At 41.6% G+C, this 15,985-nt stretch overlaps 2 protein-coding genes across 5 annotated transcripts in view; one reads left to right on the plus strand and one right to left on the minus strand.

Moving 5' to 3' along the window:
- The window catches only part of ImpL2 (Ecdysone-inducible gene L2), a 37,182-nt gene extending 30,558 nt beyond the window's left edge, over positions 1–6,624 (plus strand). For 2 of the 3 annotated variants that reach the window (XM_086991253.1, XM_086991252.1), the window contains exons 2-5: positions 1,767–2,003; positions 3,196–3,350; positions 3,832–4,090; positions 4,442–6,624. In XM_086991253.1, coding sequence (XP_086847379.1) covers positions 1,784–2,003; positions 3,196–3,350; positions 3,832–4,090; positions 4,442–4,779 — 972 coding nt within the window. In that variant the 5' untranslated portion in view covers positions 1,767–1,783 and the 3' untranslated portion in view covers positions 4,780–6,624. The remainder of the gene's footprint in view (positions 1–1,766; positions 2,004–3,195; positions 3,351–3,831; positions 4,091–4,441) is intronic. The other variant, XM_086991254.1, reaches the window with a different exon arrangement.
- A 4,431-nt stretch (positions 6,625–11,055) lies between these two features.
- The window catches only part of LOC111251618 (uncharacterized), a 46,045-nt gene continuing 41,115 nt past the window's right edge, over positions 11,056–15,985 (minus strand). Inside the window, exons 8-11 of one of the 2 annotated variants that reach the window (XM_022808351.2) lie at positions 12,489–12,876; positions 12,092–12,152; positions 11,726–11,792; positions 11,056–11,368 (exon numbers count right to left, since the gene is read on the minus strand). In XM_022808351.2, coding sequence (XP_022664086.2) covers positions 11,271–11,368; positions 11,726–11,792; positions 12,092–12,152; positions 12,489–12,876 — 614 coding nt within the window. In that variant the 3' untranslated portion in view covers positions 11,056–11,270. Of the gene's footprint in view, positions 11,369–11,725; positions 11,796–12,091; positions 12,153–12,488; positions 12,877–15,985 lie in introns of both variants that reach the window. The other variant, XM_086991250.1, reaches the window with a different exon arrangement.

The raw sequence follows: 15,985 nt of genomic DNA on the forward strand, positions 1-15,985 counted from the left end.
TCTGTGTATATGTATGTCTAAGCGCGTCGTGCCAGCAGCCACGGCATCAGTACCTACTGTAGAAGCAGCAGTAGTACTGGCGTAGTACTTCTTTTAAGGCACTAGCATCAATAGCAGTAGGCGTAGCAACAGTTAGCAATGGATTTTTCTCCTCTCCCCGAAGAGAGCGGGGCGGCTAGAGTGGGCGAGTGAGGGCAGCACTGGCGGCGATGGCAATCATGATGGTGGCTTTCGTTTGCTCCTACACCCGCCGCTATTGCTACTACCGTCGTCCCGTTGTTGGCGTTGTCATAGTTGTTGTTGTTGATTGCCGTTCGGTCTCCTCCATTGCTGCTGGTGTTGATAGTGGCTATGGTTTGTGGCGTCTGCCTTGCTGGCGAGCTGCGGGTCGCGCGGTTCGGCCCGGTTCAGCCCAGGCAGGCAGGCAGGCAGGCACCAAAGAGAGAAAGAAAAGGAGAGAGTAAAGGAAAGAAAAGGGGGGATGGGTCACGCGCGGAGAGGAGAAAGCCGACTCGAAGAAACGACGCGGCAGTAAACGGCCTGTGCGTCGCTCGGTGTGCTTGTCCGTCCGTCCGTCCGTCCGCCCATCCGTCCGTACGTCCGTCCGTCCGTCCATCCATCTGTCTGTCCGTCTGTCTGTCTGTCAGCATGTGTGTGTGTGTTTGTGTGTGTGTGTGTGTGTGTGTGTGTGTGAGTGAGTGTGTGTCTGTGTGTGTGTGTGTGTGTGTGTGTGTGTGTGTGTCTGTCGGTGTGTGTGTGCGCGTGTGTTAGTGAGTGTGTCTGTGTGTGCATGCGTGTCTGTTTGAGAGAGAGAGAGAGAGAGAGAGAGTCAGCGCGTTATATGAGCGACCTGTCGGCGCAGCGTGGGTCAGTTCAGTAGTGTTGTTAAGGGTCGCTGGATGTGTTTACACGCTTCCGAGCTCGCTGCTTGACTTGGACATGCTCCCTCTCGAGCCCGCCGACTTCCATCTTTCGACAGGCAAACAACTCTCAAACGCAAAGGACGTCTCTGTGTTAATATCGACGATTACTTCAGTACTATCAACGTGTAGAAACGGCGCCAACACTCACCAGGACGACGCAGTCAGCGCTCTGTCATACGGACTTGCATGACAGTAATTTACGCTAGGGAACTTTTTCCAATTCTAGTGTGTGTGTGTGTGTGTGCAACCTCGTGCCACCTTTACAACAAGAACAACAGCTATATATAGCTACAGCGGCTATATTATTAAGCTTCAAGTAATTTGTGTGTTTGAAACCAGTTAAGTAACAAGCAATTATTATAGAACGACAAGTTAGAAATAATAGTAATCTTAGCAAGACAGAGTCGCAAGATAGCGAGGCGGTTGTGCTACATTGTATCCGCTGAACCGCAGTGTTTCGGAGGAGCAAGCTCAAGAAGCCCCGGATGCAACGTACAAATGGTTGTTTACTTGTACAAGAACAGACGTGTACGACCACTGAATCAGTGTAAGGCTTATCGTTATCAGTCGTTAACATAGCTGCTTTAGTGAGCAATTGTATCAGCGACGAAGAACCACTTTCATCGTGAAAGACAGAAATCAACGCATTACCTTTACCATTCTGTAGCAGAAGTTGGACTGAGATAAATCGCCGTCGCCGACGATGTCCATTCATATATCTTCGGTTGTCGTAGTTTCTCTCGTTGCCGTCTTGTGATTATTGAACGCTTAGTACCGCAAGCGTGCGCCTACGTGAGTCAAATAGTACTCACTTCGACTATATTCCGCTCTGGTGATTCTCAGTGGTCCGGCACCAAGTTATGAACCGTGGGTCGTGTATATTCGGTCGTAGTTCGCTCCTCCTCCCGGCACTGCTGGCAGTCCTACTAGGCCTGGTGGTCCTATGCCAATCTGCAGGAGCCTATGTGCTGCCACGTCGTGGAGCAGTATCCGGTCGCGAGCAGAACGTCGACGGTGTGGACGCCGGCGCAGGACCCTATTTCAGCAGACACCTGCGCTCGCGAATTCATCGCAATGGCCGTAAGTAATGAAAACAACTTTTTTCTTACTCTATTGTATCGCACCGCGCATATGCTCAGTCCCTCGGATAGGCTATTTCACAACTGCTTTCAACCGACAGGCAGCGTAGACTTCGGTCGAGTAATAGTTCGAGGCCGTTCGCACCTAAATAAATTCTACGTTACAAAATGAAGATGCGACTGTTGAAATGCTAAATAATTGTCATCTTTTACTCTTAATTTATCGCAAAGATTAGCTACGAACGCGATACGGATTCTATTAGCGAGCCTTATTGAAACCCGTCTATGGTAGCCAGCGTTGGTTTACGTCAACGCATGTCGATGGGATACTCCATTATGACGCTTGTCGCGAGAGAGCGACGGGACCGCGACAATAAGTTGACCTTTAGCCGCCAATGCTTTGTTTTTTTCTAGTCAAAGGTTGCGAAGAGACAGGTCGCATAGTTCCGCCTTTACACTTTCTTCCCGTTATTTGAGTAAATGCCGCCGGTATAGGCCAATGTTGTAGCTTTGGACTGCAACTGCCCTAGCGCTGTAGATGAGCAACTGACCGTCCTCGGTTTTTCTTCCAAGGAGAAAGTTTATTAAGTGGGCTATTTATTATCTAGCTTGTTATATAATATGTCTGATTTCTAGCTGCTAGCTACTAGCTAGGACTACTAGCTATCGATAGATAAACTAAAGGCACACTTCGATTTGGAAGTGTGTTCCGAGCCGTCATATTTGGTTGAGCTCATTTCCACAGAAGGTTTCTCCTTCCGAAGGGAAGATGGGATCGCCGCTGTTAGCGCGCGCATTGCGCGATCTTTAGCCGTTACAGCGTCGTCCATTTACTGGTGCTATTGGACCAACAGTGTGCGCCAGCCGTCGCGAAACCGATGGGACGCACGTGGTCGCGATTGAGCGCCGCCTCTTCCAGTGGCCCTCTCTCAGTTTAGATTGATTAACTGTGTCGCGGCTTTACCCGCTACCGATAGACGAGGATAGACAGCTCCTCGTCTGAGACCATCATGTGTACCCGTATTAAAGAGATATACAACAGAGGTGAATCGCTGATGGTTCGAGGAGTCATTTCAGAGCAGTCAGGGCTACCTTTTACGTGGATCGTTTGAGTTGACTTCAATTGTTTAGTTTTTCCATATCTACTATATGTATATATTGAATATATTTTAATTTGTTGCCTTGCGTTGTAGGAAGTGATCGCCGTCGTCATGGTCGCCTAATCGTAAATGTCACAACTTCTGAGCAAGCTGTTTTCCAGAATGACCAAGCCGTCCTCCAGTGCGAGGCCACCGGTCCCTCCCCGGCGATTGTTTACTGGCTCAAGAACGGAGAAAGGATCTCACAGGTAAAAAGAACGACCAGTAGATAGAGCCACAGCAAAAAAATACACCTCTAGTAGAAACACTGCCTCGTAGACGACGAAGCATTCGGACGTTGGAAGTTGATAAACAGCCTACGGTGCACTTGGCCAGCTAGCAATTAGCTGCCAGCCCTTTTCTTACTACTTAATTAATGCTGATGATCGCTTTCGTGTCATTGTCTCGGTGAATCTCTCACTGATTCTGGCCGAACTAAGCTTCGTAAGCATAAGAACATCAGGCAGCCATCCTGTTACTGTTGAACCAGTCGCCTCAAGTATAACAGTATAAAAGCCCGGAGAGCTCTGTGCAATTAAGGACACTCACACGCACACAGATGCACAGGCATAGACAGCAAACACACACGTACACATGCACACACGCACGCGCGCGCGCGCACGCTTAATATCGTCGAGCTACGAAAAGCAGTGGCTAATAAAACTGTTTTTCTCGTTTCCGGTTGAGCAGCAAGATAATAGCGAAAGCCTGAATCTGGTCTCGTTTGATGATACCGACATCGTTAAATCTACCGATTTTACCCTTACCACCGTCAAGTCGAAGTTGTACATTGACTGTGCTTCAGCTGACGATGAGGCCGAGTACACATGCGTGGCCATTAGCAATGAACAGACGGAGTCGGCGACTTATAAGCTTCAGGTGTCGCGGTCACCAAACCCAATGACCCCGACAGGCTGTCGCACACACGCCAAAAAGTCACATCATATCGGTAAGTCTTTTTTATTATTGTAAAAAATTAATTTCTACAATGAAGCTGATATGATTATAATCTGTGGACTAGATGATCATTAGCTGTGGTTGAGGCCAATTTTGCTTAAGGTCCGCCTTGTCGAACAAGGAACACTTGTGTATGGGTCTTAGAGTTGATTACTGGAATCACCGACGAATAGCTGACCAACCTGTCTACGATAGTCCTAGAGAGAGAAGAATAGATTATTAATGTAATTAGAAAGTGCTTTCGATTTCTAGAAGGAATCGTTATTCACTCGTCAGCCAAGCTGTGAACCTTTTCCTAGCTAGCGATCATCGTCTGCTTTGTTTATTTCATTCTGCAATGCAGACGTCGTAACGGTCAGTCTCGTTACGCTTGTTGGCGCCGGAATTTCAGGCAAGCCCGCGCGTATCACATTCTGGACTCACAACAAGTTGGTGCCACTCAGCTCCAGCGTAGTATTGGTTTGTCGTGCACAAGGCACGAACCCGGCGATTACATGGGTAAACGAGGAGACTCAAGCGATGATCTCGGACTCAGATGCGGAACGAATCCACGTACGTGACAATGGTGATCTCGAGATCAAGAATGTTCAATGGACCGACATGGGCGGCTATGCGTGTCAAGCGGAAAACGAGGTCGGCGCAGACCGCCAGGTCGCCTTCCTCTACCCCTACACTCCATAAGACGCAGGCACGTATGGATGACCACGTCCGACCATCTACGCAGTCAGCTCCTCAATCAGGAGAACAAGATAGCAGGATAGCAGGATGACAGGACTACACTGGAAGAAAATAACCTGTGAAAAAAGTCTATATTTATATACAGACATGTAGATGTATCGGCGGATGTGTGGGCTGGGTAGGTTGTAACTTATAACCGATTATTGGTGCGTGTGTCCAGCACGCCACCCAAAACAAACCGTACTGCTCCGTTTCCTTCCACACGGCCTGACTCGCGCGCCTCGAGGGGCCCTGATTGGACAACAACTTTCTCGTACTCTGTTCTGCCACTCTTACTACTATTACTACTAGTACTACTGTTACAACTAGGCAGAGCCCGGCTCACAAGCCAGTCTCTTTAGTCGAAGTATGGCCCTCCCTCTTTGAAAACTTCTTTCACCTCATCCCGTTTTCGCACTCGTGACAGGGACCACTGGGAAACAAACACGTTTTCACATACACGGACTGAGCTCTGAACCACACTTAGTCTCTGGATCCGAGAGTGATTATTGACCGGATAGCCCTTCTTGCTATGTCTTTCCAAGGACGTTGATGACTATGATGATTCTTGATGATCACTGACTGAGTACTGACCGCGCTTTCTTCAATTCAACGAACCGATACATAGTATATATATAATTAGTGGGCAACTACTCAATGAGATCTGATAGACAGTGGTCATCTTGAACAGAGCGCACCCGTCGAATGCTACACACAAGAAAACAGCACAGAAAAAAAAAATATGGTAAAATTATATGCACGATGTTGTTCTATTTGAGATGGCACCGCTCCATAGAGATGTGTACGGTTCAAACACAGCGCCTGGTCACATGCAATCGTCAGATGGACACCGCACATTGAAAAGTGACAGGATACTGCTCCTTGTGTCTCGTCCATTTTTCTGACCTTACATTCAACTATAGCCGCTTCACCTTTACATGATCAGACTGCGTGTCTAGAATTGTCTTCTAAACCTCTTTCGGTAATTTGCTGCCAGCTTCTACTCTTACAAATACTATGACCACAGACGCTACAAGATAGGGCCCATAGCGTGGCCTTCGGTACTAGCAGCAAATGCCAAAAAGTCAAAAAAAAAAAACGTTAGAAATAACTCTAATCGAGTCAACCAAGTAATTAGCTATTAACAAATTAATTAATAATCATAAATAAAGAACAGCCGTGAAGAACGAATCGCATGAAGACGCACAGACGAAAACTGATAGTTACACATGCGTATACAAGCGATAAGTGAACAGACAAACATATTATGTAATGATTTTTTTTTGCCGAATAAACCCCTATGAGAAGCTAGATTTGTCTACGGAGATCTAGACACTTAGAGGTCGTGAATGATCGATCTACAACAGGGTGACAACAGAGAACAACCGGTACGAAATAGCTGACATCTTTAATTGTCCCGATCCCCCTTTGAAGCGATTCACGACAGCCATTCGAATTCTACAGCGACCGCTAACTGGACCGTTACTTTCCGATCGGTCGTGTGTTCTGTCGTCAGTTTGCTAATCCGGTGTCAGACCGAGTGCTTCAAGTGGTGCTCGTCCTGTTTTGTACCAATTCGGCTTATGTGTACCGGTCAGGAGTTGAAAGCCTTGCCAAAGTCGGCCCATTTTCTCTAAGAATGAAATAATTGAATGAAGGTGTACGCGTTCTAGGACCTTACTTTATTTATTTACTAGCTTAGCACTATTAAATTCAAATCTTATGTACATATTGCTATTTATGTTTAGGCGCATATATGAAATTAACTTAATAAATTTTTCGCAAAGGTGAATATTGTCTGCAAGTAAATCCCGTACGTGTTGTCAATTCTCATAATTTTTTTTATGCATTTATGGATGCGTAGAAGTCAATAGAAGTATTTAGAACCTTTTACTAGACGACAGCGACTACAAATCGCTTCTGCTTGTTATCTGGTTGAATCAATGGATGCACACCAACCACACAAAATATATAAGTACTACAATATAAGGCCTACAATATATATAAGTACTGTATAGTAGTTCATTATTAGTCAATTTTCAGACAGTTCGTAAAAATATAATAAAATATAGGTAATAACACGCCGACACTTTGAGTTTGAAGAGTTAGTTTTCTGGCCTCGAACAGACAAGAGGATTCCTTTAAGGAGGCTAAACTACTCCTGATTTGCCTTTACAAATCAAGCGACAAGACCGGTTCGTGACGATGACTCTTTCTGACAGCCGCGACCATCGTGACGTGCCGCAAGAGAAGAGTTTACTTATACAAAACATTAGCGATACAGCAAAACAACTATGTCAGGGAGGTGGCTCTCGGAATAAGTTAAGCAACGACTAAAACCATAAAGTTCAGGAGAACAATACTGCACATACATACTTCGGCTAAACCTTAAAGGCATCTACAAGGTATTTTGCAGCACGCATCAAGAACAGGATCAAGGGCAAAATGGTACCAGTAGTTAAAGTCCAGAATCGTCGAACGCTATCAATCGACACCGCCCTAAAACTGTTCAATCTAAAGATTGCACCGGAGGTTTCTTATGGTATCTGATCTATAAGGCTTCAGTTGTCCACTCAGCTTCGACACTTGAGTTTCGCACTTCATCACGGAATCGGGATGTATCTGTCAGAAGGTATCTCACCTTGATGTTATCTGCGAAATGTCTGACCTGCACGGAACAAGATCACTTCGCATTTTCACACATAGACGAAAACGGCCGGAACAAACGGACGAAAAAGGACAGATCCTTTGTCCTAGAAATCACTAATGATGGTTGGAAGTGCACTAACAAAAATAGTCGTCACATAGTAAACAGGTTTACAAGTTGAAGATTTCATTAGCTGACTGTGAAAGGTCATAGCCTAAATGCGAGGTTCGTTTATAAGTGTAGTAAAATTAGTTGTTGTTGTAAATAGAAAAAGCAAACAACAAAACAGGGTATTGGAAGCTACCATTTTTAGCTACTCGGCACGAGCTGAGAAACATTAGGTTGGAAATTTGAATAGATCCGCCTTATAGCTTATATCAGATTATTCTGTCAAAATTTCACCCAGAAACCACAGAAGTTTTACCGTGAATGAGTTACAATGTTATCAAAAAAGTGCTAGAAAATTGTCGATCAACATGGCCCATTTTCGTGTATATATAACGACAGCCCACAAACATGTATATATAAACAAATGCTTTGTTACAATTTTCGTTTAAAAATGATCGCTACTTTTTTGACAACCCAATATTATTGATCTTGTTCATAAATGAGTAGAATATCAGATTATTCCTTTTGAAACAGAAAGTTCTTTGTCTGCGTATCTTTTTTAACTAAAAAAATATCTCATGGTATTTCGTAACAAACATAGCACAGATTACGCAAAGCCAAGGCTGTCAGTCATTTACAGCATACAGTTACCTTTTTTTTGACCTCGCCTCTTGCCCTAGAGAGAAGCGTATTTGTCTTCCTGAGGGCATTTAGGCTAAATGTTTCGTGTTTTACGTCCGGTGCGGCCGTCAGGCGTTCCAGCAGACAGCTGCCTCGGAGCACCAAGAAAAGTGGTCCAGGCTCCGATTCGAACCCACACCGTCACATGTATCTCATTGGCGGGAAACACGCCGTTCACTATGTCATCACCATGACGCTCTAAGAAAGTCATCACTTAAGAAACTCTTAGCAAAATGCATGTGCATTGGAGGCTAGTTTCACAGAGAATCGGTAAGAATGCCTAACCTATGCTATACCCAGAATTTTATTCCCAGAATTGCCAAATGTCTGCTGTATTCATGTTGCAGACAATCGACATTGCCATGTATGTTTATGTGTATGTTCTGTATTGAATGTTTTTTTTTGTGGCAACGATTATAGAACAAAGATCGCCTCTCAGATCGTATGTAAATGATATACAAACAATATATATATATATATATATATATATATATAGAAACATCACTAAAATTTGTAGCCACAAATATTCTGTAATGCGGTCGCGTGCCCTGTGGACTTGGGTCCATCACCTAAACAACCGCCGCGAAATGATTAGTACCATCACATCCTATCCGACACTAAATATACGTAAGCCACAACACCGTATCAAATAAATCGAAGGAAAAAGCGCTTGCATAACAGTAACGTAGATTTATTCTTGATCTAATTGTTATTTCGGGCTGTCGACGCTTAGCAGGCCCTTCATTAATTTAAGTGGCACCCGGCGCGAAAATACAAAAAGTCGATGAAAATATATCATGATGTGACGCGTACAAACTAAGCTTAGGCTATTCTAGCTAAGATAAGAATGCTTGGTTACTACTGTTCATGTATGACCTTTTAAAAATGAAGATACTAAGTGATCCAGACGATCTATAAGAACGGAAGTGGCTGATTCGTAAATGGCTTATTAGTAAGAGACCTAATCAGAGTGACTCTTCAGTAGATAATTTCCCAAATATCAAGTGTACAACGAGCGACCAGTTAATCGAAGCGCCGGTAGTATTGTTTTTAAATACTATTAAATCCTAGTCAAAAAGTTAAATAATTAAAATTTTTGATTTAGTTAAAAACCTGTATAATATTTTCGAATAAAGTGCATGCTACTTACTGTTTAGCTACAGGTCTGCTAAAAATCTTGAGAGTAACCCCCTTTTCAAATCAGATCCGTTGGTTTGGATGACTCTGTCTTGTGAATCGCTCCGAGGGATTAAGCGAATATTGGCCGAGTCACAATGTCATCAACATTAATCAGCCATTTGAACTTTTATAATGAATTGGTGTGCATAGACCAAGCGAGACATTGTACAATGCCCAATCGATATGAATGCTACGATTTTCCCTATTGGAACTCAAACAAAGGATCTTCAACACGTGACTTAAATGGATATTTTTCTGTATTTTTTAGCAGCTACTCAGTTCCGTAGTATCTTCTGAACTAAACGGCAGAAAGCATCAGACAAACTGAAAGTACGGCCTTTCAAGTTTTCTTTCATACCTCGAAGACTAACTGCTTAGCAATTTATTGATTATCATTTAGTCAAAATGACATCTATTATTATAATGCAGTGCTGATAGTCACCGGAACGTATCGAATAGATTTCAGTCTAGCATTATAAATTTCAGACGTGATGTTTTTGGGTAAGTTAGTCTAAGAATAAACATATTTGGTTTCATAGACAGGGGCAGTCACGGCGATGGCGGGGTGTTAGCATCAATGCCTGCCAAAGATTTATGGACACGATATGGTCAAGGTTCAAAATCAGGTCTAGTTGTTTAATGTTGGAAGCCAATTGTCTGAAGCAGTGGTTAATAAAAGTACATAAGGCTCGAAAAATTTACGCGCTAGGATATTGCAAAATAAGAGTAAGCCTTCTTTATTTCACAGTATGTTTTGTATGTACGTGCATGAAGCGGGACAAAGCTCAAGCATAGTTAACTAGATAAAGAATATTTAAATAATTAAAAACTAAAAAGAGTTAGTAGAACTACTTCGGTTCTAAGCAAGATTAACATGAACCCTAAGAAGCCCTTCATTAGGCTTCCATGTGACTTTCTGGCAACGATGACTGTGGGATAAAACACTTCATCAAAAGCACAGGTAAATTTTTTTGGTCTACGATCGAACGGCCTATTTCATAGTTCTTTTTCTATTAATTAATTATTAATAAATAGACTTGTTATAATTGAACCTTTTTGTGGTCTAGTTATAAGAAGTCTGTTTCTCGATTTAAGGAAGCGATTGTATGGTGAACTGTATGACCTTTAGGAATGCGACTTTAGCAACGAATCCACATGATAAACGGTTGGCTTATCGATTCCTAACCATCACAATCTAAGCTAGAAAATGTTGACTGAGAAAAAATAAGCAGATGCTTGTAACACTATACATGTATATAATGTATAAACGAATATGTACAGATAGCCTGGCAGAATCTAGGATCCAGTCTATGACCTCTAGAACTATGACGAAGAGATGAATACCGCTATCTTTGCATAGTGTGAATATAAGGGAGGTATCAGCGTAACTAAAACGAGCTGTCTTTCGGTGATTTTAATGTTGCAGCCTTAATAAACCTAATAACTTGCAGCCTATTTTCAGGCCTAAGGGAAAATGTTCATAGACCCATACCAATAAGTGAAAATGTGATTTTAGCTAAAGCAATATGACAACATTTGCAGTACATGGCTTCAAATGTGGTGATTGCTCTTCGAATATATCATGATGGAACAAAACGAGTTAGTAAATAAAAAAAAAATCGAACTTAGCTATGATACAAACAGAAGTCGTTTAATTTACGTCGCGGATAATTTACGATTATGAGTTTTTGCTTTATCTACGAAAAGTGTTCGCAGGCCTTGCCTCTCACAAAGGTTTCCTTACTGCTCCGCAAGATGCGGTTTAAATTTTAACGTATTTGTAATATTGAAAAGAGTAAACAAAAAACGACTGGTTTGCTTCTTCGATAGTGTCTCGTCGCTAATATAAAGCATGAGATGGCTCCTGCGCATCGACTGCACTTGTAGCTGTTACGTGGAGCTCCGACGGTACGTGATCGATACAGGGCTGAGTCACGACTGAAAAGAAACACAACATGAGTGAACTTTAGATTTAATTTGCCGAAACTAATAATGACGTTATATGTTATAGTTTGTTAGAAAACGTAGTTATATAGTTATATAGCGATTATCCTCAAATAATACAAAGTTAACAGTACCACATCTTCAGTAAATTGAATGTTGCTGCAAAAAAGCTCTTTACTTCGATGATTACTGCTGGGCGTACAGCCATTGCTAATTTATAATTATCGTCAAGTTGTATTTTGAAGTTTTCAATTCAATCTATTGCAAAAAAAAAAACTGCGATTTGTTAGAGGTATCTCTTGCTAGGAAGCACAATGTATAGCAGATAGTACAATGTGGTAAGGTATTTACCGGGCTGTTCTGAATTGGGGTGAACGTGTTGCGGAGTTGACTGAATTGTCTCTGTTGGCACGTCTGTCTGCTGAAAAAAATTACATTAACGAAAAAATTATATTTAGAAATTTTGTAGTTTAACTTGTGCTTTCAGCAATTTCTTTTTACCTCCTATGAAACCCAGGCAATCAACCCGTCTTTTGCTTCCCTTTTCTACTATTTGGGTCTGTGTGATCTTCAGCCAGTAATTCCTCGCTGCTGTTTCAGTCATACTGACGAAGACTAATACAACATCTAGCTGATTGTAAACGCCTGTCTATTTATAACCGAATTATCTTATAATTTTAAGTCATGCATAGTAAGATTAACAAATGAATGACCTACCGGCCGTATTGCGTATATAGGTCTCAGAGGGCAGCAGGATCCCTGAAACCGGCAGCAATGTCTGCAATACCGTGGCAAAGACAAACGATTCAGGTATAATTATATATTTATCCCCGATTCCTTTGATTAGGTTAGGATTTTTAAGTGTAGAGTATGGCTGTTTGCAACTTCCATGTATATATACTACACCACAAAAAAATCATTTTCTAGCGGATAGTTGTATATATAGTTGTCAAAAGTCGTACCGCGCAGCTATCACGTCAGGAAATTACGATTTTGAAGTCCATAATACAATAATTTAACGTGAATTTGGTTGCTGTTAAACGTTAGTTTATTCTGCATGTCCTAACAAGAAGAACATTTTTCTAGAAGCTATCTGCCGCGAAGGCGAATTAACCTTTGCGATGGAGCGCGTAACGAGCCGCAGTTTTCCGGAAGACAGAGCGAAGTAGCTCTGCGGATGACTGTGCCAAGAAGAGAAGCCAGTGCATTTTTTTTAAACTGTATGAAGTCTGCAAATGGTTGGTAAATCTGCGTAGATGTTTCAACAAAGTGCACCAGTTCAGCCGGTACTGCTGCAGGTTTTACGGGTTTTTTCTGTCCTGATGCAGGTTTTACCGGTGTAGTCTGTGCTGGTGGGACCTTCATTGGTGCAGGCCGTAGGTTTACAGGTGTCACAGACGTCACAAGGCGCACGCTGTGCCGAACCGGCGCAGCGTGCCCTTGATCTAGAATTGTAGAGGTCGCTATTGATATGCCCTTGGATTGGCTTAGAGGCAGGAACCCTAAAGAGAGTAACAAATCGATGGAAGTTGGCAATATATAACATTTCATCGTTACATTGAATGCAAAGTTTGGTTGGGTAGCACCTTAGATTTTTGTAATAGTTAAAGGACAAATTAGCCGAGAGACATGCGCTTAGGTTACATTTATAAAAATGGGTTTGGCCTTAACTTTAACTGCAATGCTGTGGTCAGCTTACTTACTTGTGTCATACTATAGCCTACGTTTTCATACTTCAGGTTTGATTTTGATTGAACAAACCTTTTTACTTTGGTAACCTCGAGCCTAGTTTTTTGACTTGGGTTGAGGTTAGGTTAGGTTAGGTTAGGTTAGGTTAGGTTAGTTTTACCGACCCACAGAACAGAGGTCTTAGAAATTCTGTGGAATAACATAACCATATTAAAGGTACAGATCAACAAATACATCGTAAACATACCACAGCTAGAATGTCAAAATACGCTTTTTGTCTACACAAATCAACAATGTTTGCCTAAATAACGATATCTGGATGTTACGTTTTCTAGATTTACACATGGTGCTGGCGGACCGCTACGTTCCAGCAATCTTGAAGCGGATAAGACTTGCAAATTTACTATCGCAACATCGAATTCATTGTTAGCGTTAAAGACTGTTTGGTCCATGCAGATGAGACGCAATATTTTTTTCAATTTGAAACTTTTTCATAGAGAAAACACAGTCTCGCTTTGAGGCCTTAAATCATGATTCACTAAAGTAACAAAAGATACATTGCATCTGTTAGGTATTTCAATAACGTTCTATTCTTTCTTTCGCCGCTTCAGTTTACCTGGTAATATCGCAATTAGTATCGTATATACTGCAATACTACAAATAATTACACTGAATACTGGACGAAATGGGCAAGCAACCTTGAGTAAGTACTTTTTTTTTTTATGTTTTAATACAATATTAGCAGATAAGAGTACAAACAAGTGGCAAAAAAAAGAGGTATTGTGAAAATTTTAGACAATTCTATGCAGTTCTAACAATTGTTCGCTAGATAATAGAATTGTCTTGGTCTCAACGTGACTATGCAGCAGCCTAGATGCGAAGTGTTATTCTAAAGCAGTCATTGGGAAGCCACAGCCATGCTTCGCTCTGTGAACGATTCGAATTATAAAAGAACTCCCCCTTGAATTAGCGTTATTTATCATTACCTTCATATCGTTTGCGTAATATGTATATTACGTAATAAATATACGTATAGGTTACTCGCTCTACGATTACATTGATTAATAAGACGTGCTATTTTCTTTTGTAGTTATTCTTGACCCAGCCAATTCGATCTTCTCAACGGAGAGGTTACGTGTTAGATGATATCCTTTTTCGCGGAAGGATAGAAATTGCATTTTCAGTGTCCTAAACCCAAAAGTCCAACAAAACTAATCAATTGCTGACGACAGTAATTGTCGACGTAAGGATCGTCGGGCCCTATACTACATGAATCATAAATTGTCTGAAGGCTGCCCACCAACTGGCATTATTAGTGCGAAAGAGAATATTAATTTGCCTGTAGGTTTATTTATGATAGCGTATTCTGTTGTATTTTAAGATTTTGTTTCCATAATGTATAAGATTTCGATCTCCATAAAAGTTTATAAAGTACACTTGATATTTATAAGAGTTACAGTTTAAATAAAAAATAAATTTAGTACAACATCCGCTGCTAGGGGCCTTATCGCCATTAGTGTCTAACGTAAACAGAACAACTACCTGAGACGAGGTAAAGCAATGTCTCAGAGTTCTCAACAATGCGTTATAACATGTTCGTCACACTGTTTCTCCTGCCCACATTTATGTATTTTACATGAAACGCCTTCCATAAAAAAAAAACAGAGTAATATTCAAGTTACGTCCGTATTATTAATTTTATACAAGTATTTATACTGCTCTTCAAAACGCAGCCAATTATAACGCAGGACTTAACACAGTCGGAAGCAGAGGACCATTAACCCTGCCGTATCGGAAGGTCTTAATTTCGAAATCTAGAGTTGCTTTTGGATTCGACGTTTGATTTCTGGAAACTGCTGTTTTAAGGCTCAGAGCAATGGAATCAGAGTCGAAGCTGTACTTTCTCACCGTACTTTGGCCTTTTTTTTTACCTGATCTTGGCGGTGGTACTCAGGCGAACCAGGTATTCTCGAAAACAAAAAACATGTTGGGCTACTCTGACGAACAGAGCCATAGAAATTTTCCTACAGTTTCCGATCCACCCATAAAACTCTGAAGAAAATTTAAATATAGTGAGTAAATGTATGTAGTTCTATACATTTATATAAATATAGAGGTGAGAAAAAATTTATTTTGTCATAGCTTTCTTAGGTTTATAGTTTAATGACCACGTCCGCATTTTGGCAATAGTATAGATTGCGATTTAAGTAATTGTTTAAATATGTACCATTGTGCCTATGCACGCCTAAATGTTCGGTCACTTGTGGCCTACAGGATGTTCCGTCATTTGCACGCGTAGTTCTAGCTCAGCTTTTCGTGTATGCATGCTCCGCACGTGTTCTAAGAAATAAAAACATTGGAGTGACAGCTTCGCTTATGGGGTAATTGGTAACCCTTTGTGCATTTCAGCCTGACTACAGTTAGATCGAATACATTGCGGTAACTGTTACGTATACGTGTCACATGCCTGAAATCCATCCCACTTATGCCATGAATCAACTATTCGAAGCTTGATTTGGCTAGCAAATACGGTAGGACTCAATTGATAGCTTGCTTTCGAAAAGACGACAAGTATTCGTTTAACGGTTTTTAGTGCGCACGGCATACCCAGCTAAAATTGATAAAAGCAACATTCTTAAAAAAAATTACTCAGACGATTGGGCAATTACAGCATAATAAGTTCCCTATAGTGTTTTAACTTGTTGTACCAGACCAAGGTGCGACTGATCGTCCATAGTTAACCTTTTATTCATACCTCGCTCTGTATGCTGCTGTAAGTAGAACTATTGTGTTTTGTAAGCATCACCGGTCTGTTGCTTCACGCATAGATTAGAATGCCGATTTAATGAAGTAATTACTCTGCCAAAATTCGGTTTATAGAATTCTGCCCTGTGTCTTAATTGTCGCTCGGTAAAGCTACGT

The sequence above is a fragment of the Varroa destructor genome, unplaced genomic scaffold (assembly GCF_002443255.2).
Source record: "Varroa destructor unplaced genomic scaffold, Vdes_3.0 BEIS01000005.1, whole genome shotgun sequence".
Lineage (NCBI taxonomy): Eukaryota > Metazoa > Arthropoda > Arachnida > Mesostigmata > Varroidae > Varroa > Varroa destructor.